Source organism: Marmota flaviventris, chromosome 1 (genome assembly GCF_047511675.1).
Source record: "Marmota flaviventris isolate mMarFla1 chromosome 1, mMarFla1.hap1, whole genome shotgun sequence".
Lineage (NCBI taxonomy): Eukaryota > Metazoa > Chordata > Mammalia > Rodentia > Sciuridae > Marmota > Marmota flaviventris.
The window spans coordinates 218,984,735-219,000,212 of NC_092498.1; the positions used below are offsets into that span (position 1 = coordinate 218,984,735).

The 15,478-nt window shown below is 53.2% G+C and overlaps 1 protein-coding gene across 1 annotated transcript; it reads right to left on the reverse strand.

Annotated features, from left to right (window-relative positions):
* Window positions 1-6,222: 6,222 nt before the first annotated feature.
* Window positions 6,223-14,520, reverse strand: Znf556 (zinc finger protein 556). Its single transcript, XM_071605722.1, has 7 exons — window positions 14,457-14,520; window positions 12,865-13,107; window positions 10,067-10,179; window positions 9,046-9,172; window positions 8,178-8,352; window positions 6,475-7,333; window positions 6,223-6,402 (listed from the first exon to the last, which is right to left on the reverse strand). Exons 1-7 carry the CDS (start codon window positions 14,518-14,520, stop codon window positions 6,223-6,225), a joined length of 1,761 nt encoding a protein of 586 aa, XP_071461823.1.
* Between the last annotated feature and the right edge of the window lie 958 nt (window positions 14,521-15,478).

The window sequence follows — 15,478 nt, forward strand, 5'->3', positions numbered from 1 at the left end:
CAGTTCAGCGCTGTTCCCTGGGTTTGGGTCTGAAAAGATTCGTTCCCTTATTGGACCCTCAGTTTTTCAGTAAATATAAAAAACTATAGAGTTTGAAGATAAAAATATGTCCAAAGGGGTGAATTTCAGGTTTAAAAAAAAATTAATGTTTCAGCCCTCCCTTGGTTAAGTGTTCTCCCCCTTCTTCCCCATTACCACCTGTCCCCCATGCTGAGTGGGATGTTTGTAAAATGTATTTTTGTTGAATATTATAAAATAGTGTTCAACAACCCTGAAGATTACAGGCAAGTCATATGAAAATATTCTAGACTTTTCTATGTGAAACAACATCTGTGCAAGAATACGTGATATACGTACAGTTTGTAGAAATATTAAAAGTCCATCATGAAGGAAAGGCCAGCCTTGATGCAGAACAGGCTTTTACCTTGGCACCCCCCTTGAAATGAACCGGGTGTGGGGTTCCTGCACTCTGCAGATAACATTTTAAAGTATGTGGTATATATGTACACACACGCAGAGCATATGATTCATGTTACACATAGTCATATATAGAATTCATATATCGGGGCTGGGATTGTGGCTCAGCGGTGGAGTGCTCACCTCGCACAGGGCGGGGACCCGGGTTTGGTCCTCAGCACCACATAAAAATAAAGGCATTGTGTGTGTCCATCTACACCTAAAAAAATAAATAAGTAAATAAATATTTTTTTAAAATTAAAATTCATATATCAAAAATAATGCATATTTAGTTATATAATTGTATGTGGTTTTGCACACTCGTGTGCATTGTTCTATGTCTCTACATGTTGTAAAAGCAAAGGACAATCCAGGTATCAATGTGGAGTATTTCCTCAAATGGTTGTTTTAACGTTCTCCTTCAGATGGCCCCGCAACTGGGAATCTGCTTGGAGTCATGCACTACGTAGGGGTATGTCCTCCTGTGCCCCCCCCCCCCCCCCCCCCCCCCGCCTCCCAGTTTCTATGTTTGACTTGCGTATTTATTGCTTTCCAACTGAATGTTAGATCCACGCAGTGCAGAACTCTTCTGTTCTTCAGGGTGGTCGCCCTCGTGTCTGTTCACTGGACTTGTGTGATTGTAACCTGAATACAGGAGACCAGGGAGCCAGGGGGCCGTGTTACAGAGCTAGTCTTGAGTGGAGAGGAGGCTAGGCTGGAAGAGGACGCTCCTCTGCCTCTCCACAGTGTGGGCAGATCTAGCCAGCGCGTCACCGGGGGAGTCACAGTGCTGTGGACAGCAGAGGTATGTGGTGTGTGTGAAGGAAGGTGGTGCCCTGAGTGCAGGCTTTGTAGTCACTGACCCCAGACCTTCTGAGTGGATGGTGTCACTGTCCCTGCATTCCCTCGAAGGCAAGCTGATTCTACATTGGCTCTTCAGCGTCATAGGCATGTTGGAGCTGAAGTCTGTGCACCTCTTACGAACACTCATACTGTGGGTGCTCAGTCGATGGCACACCTAGCAATCAGTGTGGGAGAGAGTGTCACAGCATCTGATGGTTTAAAACCAGGAGTCTTGGAGTTTCCAGGGCCACGCCTGGTGTCAAGAGCCACCGGGAGGGTTCGTGGGACACTGTGGAGGGTCTTGTGGTGCGACTACTGAGTTCAATCCCCAGTATCTTCCCCCACCCCCCGAATTACACTTCAGCCGCTTGTGGTGGTGCAGGCCTGTCATCCCAGGGGTTTGGGAGGCTGAGGCAGGAGGAGTAACATTCAAAGCTGGCCTCAGCAACCTAAGGAGACCCTCTCTCAGAATCAAATATAAAAAGGGCTGGGGATGTGTCTCAGTGGTAAAGTGCCCCTGGGTCCAGTCCTCACTACCCTCCCGTAAAAAGATCATCCCGTGTGTGGCTCATGCCAGTTATTCCCTGGGAGCTCCCGGCTCACCACCTACAGCTCTTGCTGCTAGTGGATGTGGTTAGAGGGGACTCCACTCAGAGAAAGACTTGTGGACAGGAGCTGCGTAGCCGACCACACTCTTCTCCAACCGTGGGGCACTCTGGTTTCTCCTGCGTGAATCTTCTTGGGTGATGGCCAGGTTGCAAGCGACTAAGACACTCAGGGTCACTCCAGGGGACTGGGCTGCGCGAAATAACCACCAAGAGACAGAGAGACCTTTTTCTTTGGGGGTCCGCAGAAAGAGGGAGAGAGAGAGAGAGAGAGAGGCCCCCCCTTGCACGCGCTGACCTCTTTTATTGAGAAGCTATTCAAATGAGGCAAGGGGTCAGGTTTCAGGGGGCTGAGTCTGGCTTCCTGATGTCTGCTGTCAGCAGGTTGACTGACATCTAGGAAGGTCACACCCAAGAGCAGAGCAAGAGAAGGGGACACACAAAGGGCGTTTCCATGGAACATTCTATCCCAAACAGGGCAAGGGGGGGGGTAACATCACAAAGGAACCCACCCATGAGGATGTGGGAAGGCGCGCCCAGGCAGGAAGACACAGTCGCTCTAGGCAGCCAGATCGCAGAGTGACATGCCACACCCGTGAGAAGAGGAGACTACGCGGTCACGTGCTAGTGGGCTCCCACAGGTGAAGTGCAGGAGCAGCAGAATGACAAGGCAAATATACAGTGAAATTTAAAATTCTTCCAAAAGGTGACTCATCACCACACTGTGGTCGAATCCGTCTCCTTGACAAGAATGTTCAGTGTCATAATAAAGAGGACATCCTCAAGACATTCTTCCTGTTTTATTGGTTCACGGCCACTTACACCACTGGGTGTGTGGCACATGTTTGTACAGGCGCAGAATGTGGCGTTCAGTCTGCCCAGGACCCTTCCCCAGGTCTTCCTTTCCTCTTTCCCCCTGGTCCCTCTACGCCACTGGTCTCCCTTCAGTTTTCTTGAGATCCTCCCTTATCTTTCTTCCCCTTTTCCTCCCTAGTGTTACCACTGTTGGCCGGTGACGAGTCCTTGCTTCCCCCATGTTGAAGAATATCACCAGAGAGCACGCCCAGGCAAGGTCAGAGTAGAAATCAGAAGTTTATTAAAGGACAGCAGAAAAGACTTCTCCGGAGGAAGAAAGGGACCCAAGAGGTGGAAGTGCGGTTGTCTCCCCTTTTTATAGTTTTGGTGATAGAATGTAGGTGGGAAGGCCCGAGGGGTGGGACACAGGTGGGTCAAACAAGTAATCTGGGCAGGAAGGACTTCATTATCACCTCTTGGGATGGGCTATCTCCAAATCTGTTGAGGGCTGTTTCCTGGATTCCATTAACATTTCTTTGGGGTGGACTTTGGCCTAGGGCCTTTCCGGGACTTCATTAACATTCCATGAGTTGTCCTGCATTTCCCGGAATCATGGTCAGCATGGCCTCCATTTTAGATCTTACTCGATATTAGACCCGATTTACCTAACTACACTGATTACCTAATTTTAAATCTGGCTTCACTAGCACCCACAGGACAGGAAGCACAGGACCGCCTTCCGAGTCTGGCTGATTCCATTTAACCTGCTGTTCTCAAGTTCCGTCCATTTTCCTGCAAATGACATGATTTCATTTTCTTTATGGCTCAATAAAAGTCCACTGTGTATACACCACCGTTTCTCTACCCATCCATCCCTGGGTGGCTACCAGGCTGGTCCGTAGTCCGAAAGCCTTAAGGTTTCTAATGTTTGTCAAAATGAGCCTGAACATGCTTTATGTCTTCATTCTTATAAAAGATAATCGCTATCCACTCAATGAAGGAAGTTCCCACTGTTGACTAACACCCTTGGCCAGTCTGGAAACAGTGCTGAAGACGTATTTTGCAGCATAAATATAAATGAATTAATGACGGTAGTCTCATCCACTGCGGCCCGTATCCTTCATTCTGCTGTGGTTTCTATTTTACTTCCTTCTGTCTTGATACAGCACATAAAGCTTACACTTGCTTTATTAGGATTATTTTGTATCTTTTACTAGCTTTACTTAGTACCACACTAAATTAATAAGACTTTTTAAAAGTTTTTACTATTATGAATGAATAAGGAAGAATTTGGTAAAATTGTAACAACGAATTTACTAAACTTGAATGCAGAGGTAAATTCACAGAGTTACAAAGTGATCTGGCAATTTATGGTTTTAATACTTTAGGGCTGGGGATGTGGCTCCAGCGGCAGCGCGCTCGCCTGGCATGCGTGCGGCCCGGGTTCGATCCTCAGCACCACATACCAACAAAGATGTTGTGTCCGCCGAAAACTGAAAAATAAATATTAAAAAAATTCTCTCTCTCTTTAAAAAAAGAAGACTTTAATATATCCTTTCAGGCCATGGAAACTGATGGCACTTGTTAGTACAAACTCATTCCTGCTTCTCAGAAGTTCTTCCTACATCACACAGTGGGGACCCTGACTCACGTGGTGCGCTGTGTGGCTACTTGTCACGAGCCAGGTGATGAGAATTCAGTTGAGACCAGTCTTCAGGTTTTCAATCTCCATCTTTTCCGGCCCATGTCCGCAGCCCAAGCCTCTCTCATGGTGGTGGTCAGGCCAGCCGCAGCTCGTCAGCCACGTGACCGTGAGGTGCCTGAGTGTGCCCTATTGCTGGAACTTTTTGGATAGAGGAACTCAATAAATCACCAGGCACTTCTGTCCACCAGCCTCTGTGCCCGAGGATTCTGCCCAACGTAGGCTAACGTAGGTGTTCTGGGCACGTTTAGGGTGCTCTAGGCCAGGCTGTGGCGTCGGGTAGTTAGGTGGGTCAAGTGCACTTTCAACTTACAATATTTTCAGCACATGGGTTTATCAGGATGTAACAGAAATTCAGAGACATCTACGTACAACTTATCTGAAAATATAATAGGATATTTCTCAGAAACTATTTTTGTTTCAGTTGCACATGAACAGTAACGGGACACGTATTGAGGGATTGTACTCAGCCCCCCCCCCCCATCTGTCCCCAGTGACATCTCATAGATGAACCTGGTCAGGGCAGCCTCTCGACACTGCAGTAGGAAACAGTCCAGGTGTTTTTATGGGTGTTATTGACCCTGTCACAATAGAATGAGGGACACAGAGGCATGAGAAGTTTCAAGAGAATGAGACGTCCATCATACAAATTAGATTACATATTTCACAAACTGGGACAAAAAGAACCTGGTAGGCTGCATAGACCTTGTAGGGACACCCATCTGGATGTCTCACCTGGAGGTGCATCCCTGAAGGGAAAGCCTTCCGTGGGGACCTGTGGCAGCCGCGACCTCTAACAGAGAGGAAGACAAGCAGCTGATATGCATTTTAAAGATACTTTTGATCGATGGGGCTAAACTCAGGAAAATGAGCCAGACCCTGGGGTCCCTGCGCACGTATTGCCACGTGGTGGTGACCTGACAGACTGAATAACAGCCTCTTCTAAAGCTCCTGCAAATGGGGCTAAACAGAATTCCAGACAGGGCATCCTGGGAGATGTAGTCCTGGCCATGTGAAAAGGCATCCTGGGAGATGTAGTCCTGGCCTTCCCCTGTGACCCAGACGCTAGCCGTGCCACCTCTGCCTCCAGATTGCTGCTCCTCTCAGGCTTCTCTTCCTGATTCAGACTCATCGTCCAGTCCCCAGCAGGACAAAGAGCCAAGGCATCCTGTGAAAACAACACTTCACACCGACCACTCTCACCATCTCTGCCTGCTACAAGTCTCTGCCGTCGAGTCAACCAACTGGTAAGTGGCTGCAAAGCTCTACAAATAGAATTGTAGTCCTCTGGCCAAAGGTGTTTTTTCTGATAATACATACCTTATGTAAGTAAAAAAGTATTAACATCAAAATTGTTAGTTTTCTCAATAAAATAAAAAGGTAGAAAACATGTGATGTTCCGCGTGGAACACAGGGACAGTGAGATGCTAACAGACCCATGTTTCATTGGCCTGATGACCCACGTTTACGGAACCACCAACGACTACAAAAGTCACACTTACAATGTCAAAAACACACTGCAAATTCCTCGTTGGTGCAGCACACTTCAGAATGAGAAAAAGCAACTGAATTTATAGGAAAAACTTCTCTATTGAAATTTTATGTTCTATAAATGAAAGAGCACTTAGAGAAGTCTCGCCCCAGTGTTTATTTGCAGGAAAACTGGAAATTCATTTGATAGGGTTTCACTTTTAGGATGAGGTATTGGCCAAGGCGAGGCCCTAGTTATCAATTTCTCTCCTGGGGTAAATTTTCTGGACTTTTATAGATGACTTAATTTGCTGCGTAGGTTTTTTTTTTTTTTTTTTTTTTTTTAACATACTACTTACATTTATAGGGTTTCTTTCCATGGCGACTTCTCATATGACCTTGAAAGGATTTGGCACAACTGAAATCTTTCCCACATTTTTCACATTTATAGGGCTTCTCTTCCAACTGCGCTGCGTTTTCGGAAGGCTGAGGGCCCCTGGGAGGCTCTTCTGCACCGCCCACACTCACAGCCTTTTCTGCACCGCCCACACTCACAGCCTTTTCTGCACCGCCCACACTCACAGCCTTTTCTGCACCGCTCACACTCACAGCGCTCTCTGCAGTGTGCTTTCTCAGGTGTTTACGCAAGGAAGAGGCCCAGCCCAGAGCTTTCCCACACTTGTCACATCTGTAGAGTCGCTTTCCGTTCTGCACGATCACACTCGTGGAAGGACAGGAGCCCCCTGAAGGGGCTCCCATCCTGCCAACACTTAGTGATTTCTTTTTAGTGTGCATTCTGACGTGTTTGTGCAGGGACGAAGGCCAGCCGAAGGCTTTCCCACACTTTTCACATTTATAGGGTTTTTCTCCATTGTGAATTCTCACGTGTCTTTGAAAGGACGTGAGCCAGCAGTAGGCTTTCCCACACTGCTTACACTCATAGGGTTTCTCCCCAGTGTGCATGATCATGTGGACGCGGAAGGACTTGGGGCAGCTGTAGGCTTTCCCACACTGCTTACACTCGTAAGGTTTCCCCCCGGTGTGCATCATCACGTGGACGCGGAAGGACTTGGGGCAGCTGAAGGGTCTCCCACACTGCTCACACTCAAAGGGCTTCTCCCCGGTGTGAGTCCTTATGTGTTCAGTGAGAGAATAGGAACGCAGAAATGTCTTCCCACAGAATCTGCACGCGTAGGGCTTCTCCCCACTGTGGGTTTTCACATGCGTCCTGAGGTATGAGGGGCGACTGAAGGCCTTCCCGCACTCGTCACACTTGTGCAGCTTCTGCCCCGTGTGGATTCTCCGGTGCCTCTGGAGGGAGGACGAGTGGGTGAAGACCTTCCTGCACTCGCTGCACTCGTAGCGCTTAGCTCCCCGGGGGCGTTTCCTGGGCGTCTGGCAGGAGGAGCCGCCACCCTCGTTCCTTTTACCCCGTGCACAAAGTCGCTTTATCATATGGATTCTGTTAAAAACGGGGAGCATGTTAATGACTATTAGTGATTCATTTTTTAAATTTTTTGTATCTTTTTTACTTTTAATTTTTTATGTGGTGCTGAGGATGGAACCCGGGCCTCCCACATGCTAGGCCCGTGCCTACCCCTGAGCGGCGCCCAGCCCTGTGGTCTCTCATAGTTACACACCGGGATGACATCCACCTCCGCGTAAGTGTAGGTGTTCTGCCCTGTTATTTCAGAGTAGAATAAACCAAAGGCTCAGGAAGAGGGTTCAGCCATGGTCCATTACGACAGAAATAGTAAGGTCTGGGGATCCGTGATGATTGCTTCCAACCGAATCATCTTTCAAATACTCAATGTTCCAATCATATTAAGAGGATTTCTGGAAACTTCTCTTTGAATAAATTTGGATCCAGCTTTATCTGCCCTCCTCCCTCCCCCCTTCTTTCCCTCCCCCTTCCTTACGAGGAACCCAGGGGTGCTTAATCACCAAGCCACCTCCCAGCCCACCACCTTTGTTGGGTCGATTAGGGCCCCCGCTGAGTTCGACCTTGAGATCGCCATCCTCCTGTCTCAGGGTCCTGAGTCGCTGCGATTCCAGGTGGTCACCACTGTACCCGGCATGGCTTTGTACTCTTTTGGGGTTTTTTTTTAAGTTCCTTTTTTTTTAATTTTTCAGTTGTAGATGAACACAATACCTTTATTTTTTTATGTTTACGTGGTGCTGAGGATGGAACCCAGGGCCCCGCACAGGCAAGGCAAGCGAGCCTCTGCCCCCCCAGCCCCCGCCCCGGCCCCGTGTGTTCTAACCTTCCTCCTTACACACTGAGAGTCCCGCGAAGTGACACTCACCTCAGATGTCTCCCCTGTTTGTTGTCCTTCTTCTCGATGCTGTGCTGTCCCCAGGCCTCTCCCAAGAGGGAAGCCCAGGTGTCGTTCCTTTTGAACCTGGCAATTTTCTGCTTATTGGACAACGTTTCCCCACAGGCTCCTGGCCGGGCGGGCCCACTGCGTTGACTGCCGTCATCTGAAACCCAGCCAGGGACAGACAGGAGGGCGGCGCTGGGGCCGGGCCCAGGCAGGAGCTCACTGTCTCCTTACTCCATTGTGACAGGCCCAGGGGACCAGAACGCAGGCCCCTAACATGCACAGAACCACCACAAGGACTCGGGCCAAGACCTCCCTGTGGCCTCAGTCAGTTTTTCTTAAAGAAAAGAGGTCTGTCTGGGCTCGTGGTTTTGGAGGCTGGAGGCTGGGCTGCCACGTTAGGTGGCTCCATCTGGCCAGCTTTGGGTGAGGTCCCCCCCACCGGGTCAACCGTGGCAAAGGAGAGGACGGGAAGCGGTGGGGAGGGCCGAGGGCCAGGTCTGCTCTCCCAGGAAACCACTCGGTGGGCACCAGCCTGTCCCTGAGGCCAGCGTGCTCCTGCGAGGACCGAGCTCTCCTGACCTGAGACCCTGTCCTCCAACACGCTCCCACCCACGAGCTGAGGACCACGCAGCCACACCAGCCTCCACCGGGGCCTGTGAGTGGGAGCCCACACAAACGGCCCGAAAGCCAAACACGAGCCAGTGTGTCACTCTGGACCGTCCCGGGGAGACCTCTGTGCTGTCCCTGATGGCAGCCGTGACAGTCTCCTTACCCAGGGTCTTCCCCATCTACTTTCCACACTCTGCAAGGGGCTTAGGTCAGTGGCGGGTGAAGAAGAAGCCGCCCTCACCCACGGAGGCCAGGTGCCGGAAGGTCTCCAGCATCACGTCCCTGTAGAGGCTCCTCTGAGCACGGTCCAGCAGGGCCCACTCCTCGGGGGAGAAGTCCACAACCACGTCCTCAAAGGCCACTGGGTCCTAGAACAAACCATCAATGTGCACCCGAGAGGCGCTCCGCACTGGGGAACCGACTCGGTTCACAGGAGGCTCCCCCAGACCCTGGCTCCCCACGTCGACTTACGGCCCCTCTGTGGACTCACTTCCCCGGGCCGGGATTCCTTTCCCCCCTCCTCCCTCGAGGCCATGCTGGGGACTGGACGCGCCTCACAGGGGAGGTAGAATCCCACCACTGAGCTGCCCTCCCAGCCGGAGTCAGCTCTTCCAGTGCTGAGGGTTGTGCCCAGGGAGCTCCACCAACATGAAACCTTCAGTCTTTGAGTTTTGAGGCAGGGTCTCTCGGTTTGCACACGACCTCAGCTGGCGGTCCTCCTGCCTGAGCCCTGCTCTACCCACGCACAGGTTGGCTTTTCTTGTTTAGAAATGAATGTGGCACATATCAAGGTGCAGTTGGGTGTGACACTCTACCACAGCCGCGGGTACGAATGCCCGAGCCGACAGCTGGGGTGTTCCAAGTGCGCGGTGTCCCTCACCACAGTCACCACGTGTGGGGAACTGTCCATCCCAAGCCGAGGTCCGCGCCCCTTACCCGCGCTCCCCGCGCACCCGTCCCGGGAGCCCCGTCCTGCACGCCCTCCAGCCGGCGGTCTGTCTGCCCTTCCTGCAAGTCCCTCGCGTTGGAGTGGCAGGACTTCCTCTGTCCTGCAGCTTGTAAAGTCCCCGTGTGTCCTTGCCACGTTCCTCATCCCCAGCCACAGTTCTGAGCACGTCCCACACACCGAGTGCGTCTCTCTGCCTGCTGTGGCCCTTCCATTCTTTTTTTTTTTTACTACTAAAAAGTTTAATATGAAAATGTGCGTGACCCGATTGGCGTGTCACAGGTCACAGGCCCTCGGCTGAACAGCCACCACCCACCACGCACACGCGTTTCCAGGCCTCTAACGGGTCGTCTCCTCGGGTTACCACCTGTCCAGCGTCGGGCTGCTGCCCGCGGGTCCACCCTGGCGGGTTCCACCCCGCGGGTTCCTCTATCACAAGATGCATAAAGGGTCAAATCCCAGAAATACTCCTGGTCACACCTGCCACCATTTCATTTCAATGACACCTCCTTGTCCCTAAACTTTTCGGCGAGGGCAGGCGGGCCCCTCCATCCTCACAGGACCGTGGGGCAGCGTCTGGCAGAGCCCAGGATGCACTGGAGCAAGGGAGAAGAGCTTCGTGAAAGTGACACACGTTTTCAATTGAAGACTATCGACTCCTGTGGCAAGAATGACCTCATCCTGCCAGTGCCCCACCCGCCACTCAGCACCGCACCAACCAGTCCACCCCTGGTGCCAGGGGGTAAAACCCGAGAAGGCTCCGGGTGAGGCCAGGGGTAAGACCAGGGGTGAGGCCAGGGGTAAGGCTCGGGGTGAGGCCAGGGGTGAGGCCAGGGGGTTCTCCTGCTGCACCCCAATCGACCACAGGCTTCTAAGGATATGTGGAAACCAACTGGCACCAGGTCAGCTGGCCACAGGCAGTCATTACAAGTGCACCAGACTCTACCTGTGCATGAGGACATTTTTGAGGAAAATGCTAATTTTGTTTATTTGTTTTGGTGCCAGCGATTGAACCCAGGGTGCTAAGCACTGGGCCACATCCCCAGCACATTTTTATATTTCATTTAGAGACCGGGTCTCACTGAGTTGCTTAGGGCCTCCTTAGGTTGCTGAGGCTGGCTTTGAACTCACAATCCTCCTGCCTCAGCCTCCTGGGATTACAGGCGTGTACCACCCACCCAGCTGAGAGAAATGCTAAGTTTTTAAAATATTCTTTTTAGTTATAGATGGACACAGTGTCTTTTTTTTAAGAGATAGAGAGGAGAGAGAGAGAGAGAGAGAACTTTTTAAATATTTTTCAGTTTTCGGTGGACACAACATCTTTATTTTATTTTTTTATGTGGTGCTGAGGATCGAACCCAGCGGCCCGCGCCTGCCAGGCGAGTGCGCTACCTCTTGAGCCACATCCCAGCCCACAATGTCTTTATTCTATTTATTTATTTCTATGTGGTGCTGAGGATGGAACCCAGGGCCTCATGCGTGCAAGGCAAGCGGTCGGCCACTGGGCCACACCCCCGCCCCGAGAGAGGCTGACTTTGATCATGTGTGTCACTTACCACAGTGACTTGCTCCTCCTTCCTTGCTCCCTCTCTGCACAGAGACCTGTTGGAAGGCAGAGCCGGGCAGGAGGAGGACCTGAGGACGCCGACCCCCACGGCCACTGCCTGCACCAGCTCTATGGGCAGCCGTTGACGTCTCCACGAGGGGCCCCTCCCAGGAGGCCTCTGTCCTGAGGCGACCAGGACTCAGAAGGGGACGAAGGCACTGAGACTTCCCGGAGGAAGGGGTCAGAGGTGGTTTCCACGTGGAGGTGACATTATTAGATCATGAGAGCTGTGACCTCATGAGTGGCTGATTCATTGGGATCGACAATTCAAATGCAGTTCTCAGTGGTCACTAGGGGCAGGTGGGCATGGCTGGAGGAAGAGGTCGCTGGGGGCGTGACCTGGGACAAGACCCTGTCCCTGGATCCTCTGTCCCCAGCGGCGGAGCCGGGCGCCCCTCCTGCACTCCCTCCACAGACGGGCTCTGCCTCAGCCCAGCCCAGAGAGAGGCGCCGTCAGTCAGGACTGAGCCTCCGAAACTGTGAGCCCAGAATAGACTTGTCCTCCTCTAGCTTGTCCTGCTCGACTATTTTGGTCACGGTGACACAAGCTGTCCACACATAACCCCGGGGCGGGGCGTCTCGGCGGCATTGGTGAGCCCTTGGAGGCGCGGGGGCTTCTAACATGCCTATTGTGGAAAAGCAGGCTTGTCGTGGATCAGCCTTGTTGTTTGTGCTCTGTTTAAAATAACTGGGTGTGTGGACATTTGAGGTTCGCCCTGGCAGCCTCTGGGTGGGACCCCGAGGCGTTTCTTGCGATCACACCCCATTTCTCCTTGCCCTGTGTATGAGGGTCCTCACTGAGCTGAACCAGCGGCAAAGCTCAGACCTGACTTTTGGGTAAGATTAATTCTTTTTTTAAAAACATTCTTTTTTAGGGCTGGGTTATGGCTCGGCAGTAGCGCACTCGCCTGGCATGCGTGAGGCACTGGGTTTGAGTCTCAGCAGCATATATAAATAAATAAAATAAATGAATAAAGGTCAATCAACAAATACTTTTTTTAAAAAAATCATTTTTAGTTGTATACGGATGGACACAATATCTTAATTTTTAAAAATTTATTTGTGGGCTGAGGATGTGGCTCAAGTGGTAGCGCGCTCGCCTGGCATGCGAGCGGCCCAGGTTCAACCCTCAGCACCACATACAAACAAAGATGTTGTGTCCGCCGAAAACTAAAAAATAAATACTAAAATTAAAAAAAAAAATTTATTTGTATGCGGTGATGAGGATCAAACCCAGTGCCCCACACACGCTGGGCAAGCGCTCTGCACTGCGCCCCGGCCCCGGCCCTGGGTTGATTCTTTACTGCACCCCAAGCATCCCATTTTGTGATTAAATTTCAAAGTAGATCCCTCTAGATCAGGAATGGCACAAGGTTTGAGAAAGATGCCTATTTTAATTTACAAAATATAGAACAAAAGCAAAATAAATGAGCAGAAAAAGGAAAGAATCATTCAGGTGGCGTGAGGAGCCCGGGCCTGGGCTCTGTGGAGGGGTGAGCAGTGGACACTTAGGCCCAGCCGGGGGCTGGCGTCAGGGGTGCGCGAGTCGGAGTGACGGAGGGGAGGGGGCTTGTCTGCTGCGGCCGAGGCGCTGGCTGTGGCGCTGAGTGACAGGGAGGTTAGGCAGCGTTCTGAGCCCAGCAATGACCTGATCCAGCCCAGTGTCCCTCTGTGACCTCGATCACCCTGGTCTCGGGGCTCGGGGGCAGGTTTGCACACGGGCTGTAGCCAGGTCGTAGGAGGTGGAGGGTCTGAGGGGAGCAGGGGTGCGGTGCACGTGGATCAGGTGGATCTGAAGTCCAGCCAGCCACGTTCCCAGGGGACCCAGGGCGGACCTCACCTGCTTCAGCGGAGTTCGAGGTCACAGAAGAGGACGAGGGAGGATGGCGCCTCCGCCGTGCAGCCGGTGGGGACGGAGACGAGGATAAGGCACCAGAAGGCCTAAGACACAGTCACTACTGCCCCGCAGAGGTGTGAGCAGGCAGGGCGTCCCGCGGGAGGAGGGGCGCCCAGGGACAGCCACCTTCACGCCTGCCCCTGGGGGGCTGAAGATGGCCTCAGCTTGGAGACCCTGCTCCCCAGGGGTCACCCCCTCCTGGACTCCGTGGACGGGCTGCTCATGTGTCTTTGTTGGTGCATGTGGATATTTTAATGAAGCAAAATCCAGAGTTTAAAGAACCCAGATCACTCAGGCCCCTTGTTTACGTACAGAGGACGGAATAACCCTTGACGCACTTTACAGTTCAAGAAGAGAACCCGGCCCCGTCCTTTCAGAAGATGCTACGCAGGTGTTTCCATAGAAACGAAAGGTTCTACAGACCATCACAGGTCCACGTTTCTAGGTGGCCCTCACTTCATGGCAGAAGAATCATCATTAACCCTAAAGGCCAAACGGGAGATCAGCCTTGGACCACCCCTGTCACAAACGCCCCCCCCTATGAAAGGGGCGGACTGATCCTTGGTGGATCTTGGTCATTCACGTTTACACACCCAGCCCTCCCTGGCAGGAGGAGGAGGAGAGACAGATGTGAGCTGACCGCACTCCAGAGGGGAGCAGGGAAAACCCGGCCCAGACCGCCCCAGTGGAATGCCCCCCACCTTCACCTCCCACCTCTCCTCCAGAGCCCAGCAGCCGGACCACGTTCTGAAGGAGACCGAGGCAGCAGGGCAGGGCCAGCCGGTCTCCCACTGGGACTCAAGGGTCACGTCGGGCCATCCAACCACGTGGGGCATCCGCCCTGACCACCTGTTCCCGGATGTCCCCAGCCACCCTCCAGGGGACACTGGCTCGCGTCCCGGCCTGGTCTCTGCATTTTGCTTTGCAAGTTGGGGTCTGGCTCTCTCCCGTGGCCTGTCTGTGGGACTCTGGGCGACAGGGGGGGATCACCTCTTCCCTCTCCGTGACCCCAGCCCCTCGCGGTCAGTGTGTCCCCCAGAAACTAAAACCTGGGGGGAGAATTTCCCGGCAGCGTTCCGGGCCAGGCAGGGGCAGAGGCTGCTCAGGGTCCTGGGGCACCCCATGCCCACCCTGCTGGGCTCTCCGGAAGGAGAGGATGGGACCCTCCAAGGCCAGCACCGGGCAGCGCCCACCCACACTCACCATCCTGCAGCTCCAGGCTCACGCGCTCTGGGGGTCCTGGGCAGTGCAAGGCAGCGCACGGCATCTGGGGCTGGAGGCCACTAAGACCCGCCCAGAGGCCTGGCTGGACTGGGATGCTGACCCCAGCGCCCCATTGGACGGCCACGCCCCAGACACGCCCCAGCCCCCGCAGGGTGTCCCAAGTGGCACCCCAGCTCCTGATTGGCCATTTCCTTGACTGGACAGTTCCCACACAGTGTGTCCAGGGGAAGCGTGCCCAGGCCCTGGGCCCCCAGGTCTCCCTTCTGAAGTGAAGATGGTCCTTAGATAGGCGCAACCCGGGGCCCTCGGGCGGCTCCACCTGCAGCAGGTGCCGCTCCTTCTGTCCCCCTCTCGGGACCAGAGGCCACTGGGCCAGACTTGGGATCAAGGGAGGGGTCAGGGGAAGGTTCTCCACCCGTAACCCGGTCGGCCCAATCGCCTGAACTTTCCAGCACATGAGGACACACTGGCCAGCTGCCTCATCTGGACATTGTCCAACGTCTGGAGTCGTCAACCAGGGCACAGCTGTGGGACCCCAGGACAATGACCAGCTCCGAGGCCAGCCAGCCTTCAGCAGGCAGAGTGCAGGGGACACTGGGCTTCAGCCACCTGAGTGTGAACCAAGGTCACGCAGCTGTGCCTAGGAACCCGGCTCCAGGGTCACTTCAGCCGGCGGGCAGATAAGATGGCTCTGTTTTCTGAGATGCCTGTGGACCTATGTGATCAAAGGGACACCGCTGCAGGCTTGTCCCTAGGACAGACTTCATAGGGTCCTCTGACCGTGGTAGTCACTTAAATGTGCAGATTTCTTGCTGATCCAGAGCCCGTCTGCTGAGGGAACCCCGACAGCAGGCTCCCCAGGCTCCCCGCCCCCCGGGAGCTCGGGGCGACTCACAGTCACCAAGGCTCAGGGCCCCTTTCCCACCGCAGGACACCGGGCTCTTTACAAGGCACCCAAGCACCGCCCTCTCTCACGCTGGGCTGAGCGGCCTCCCAGGACT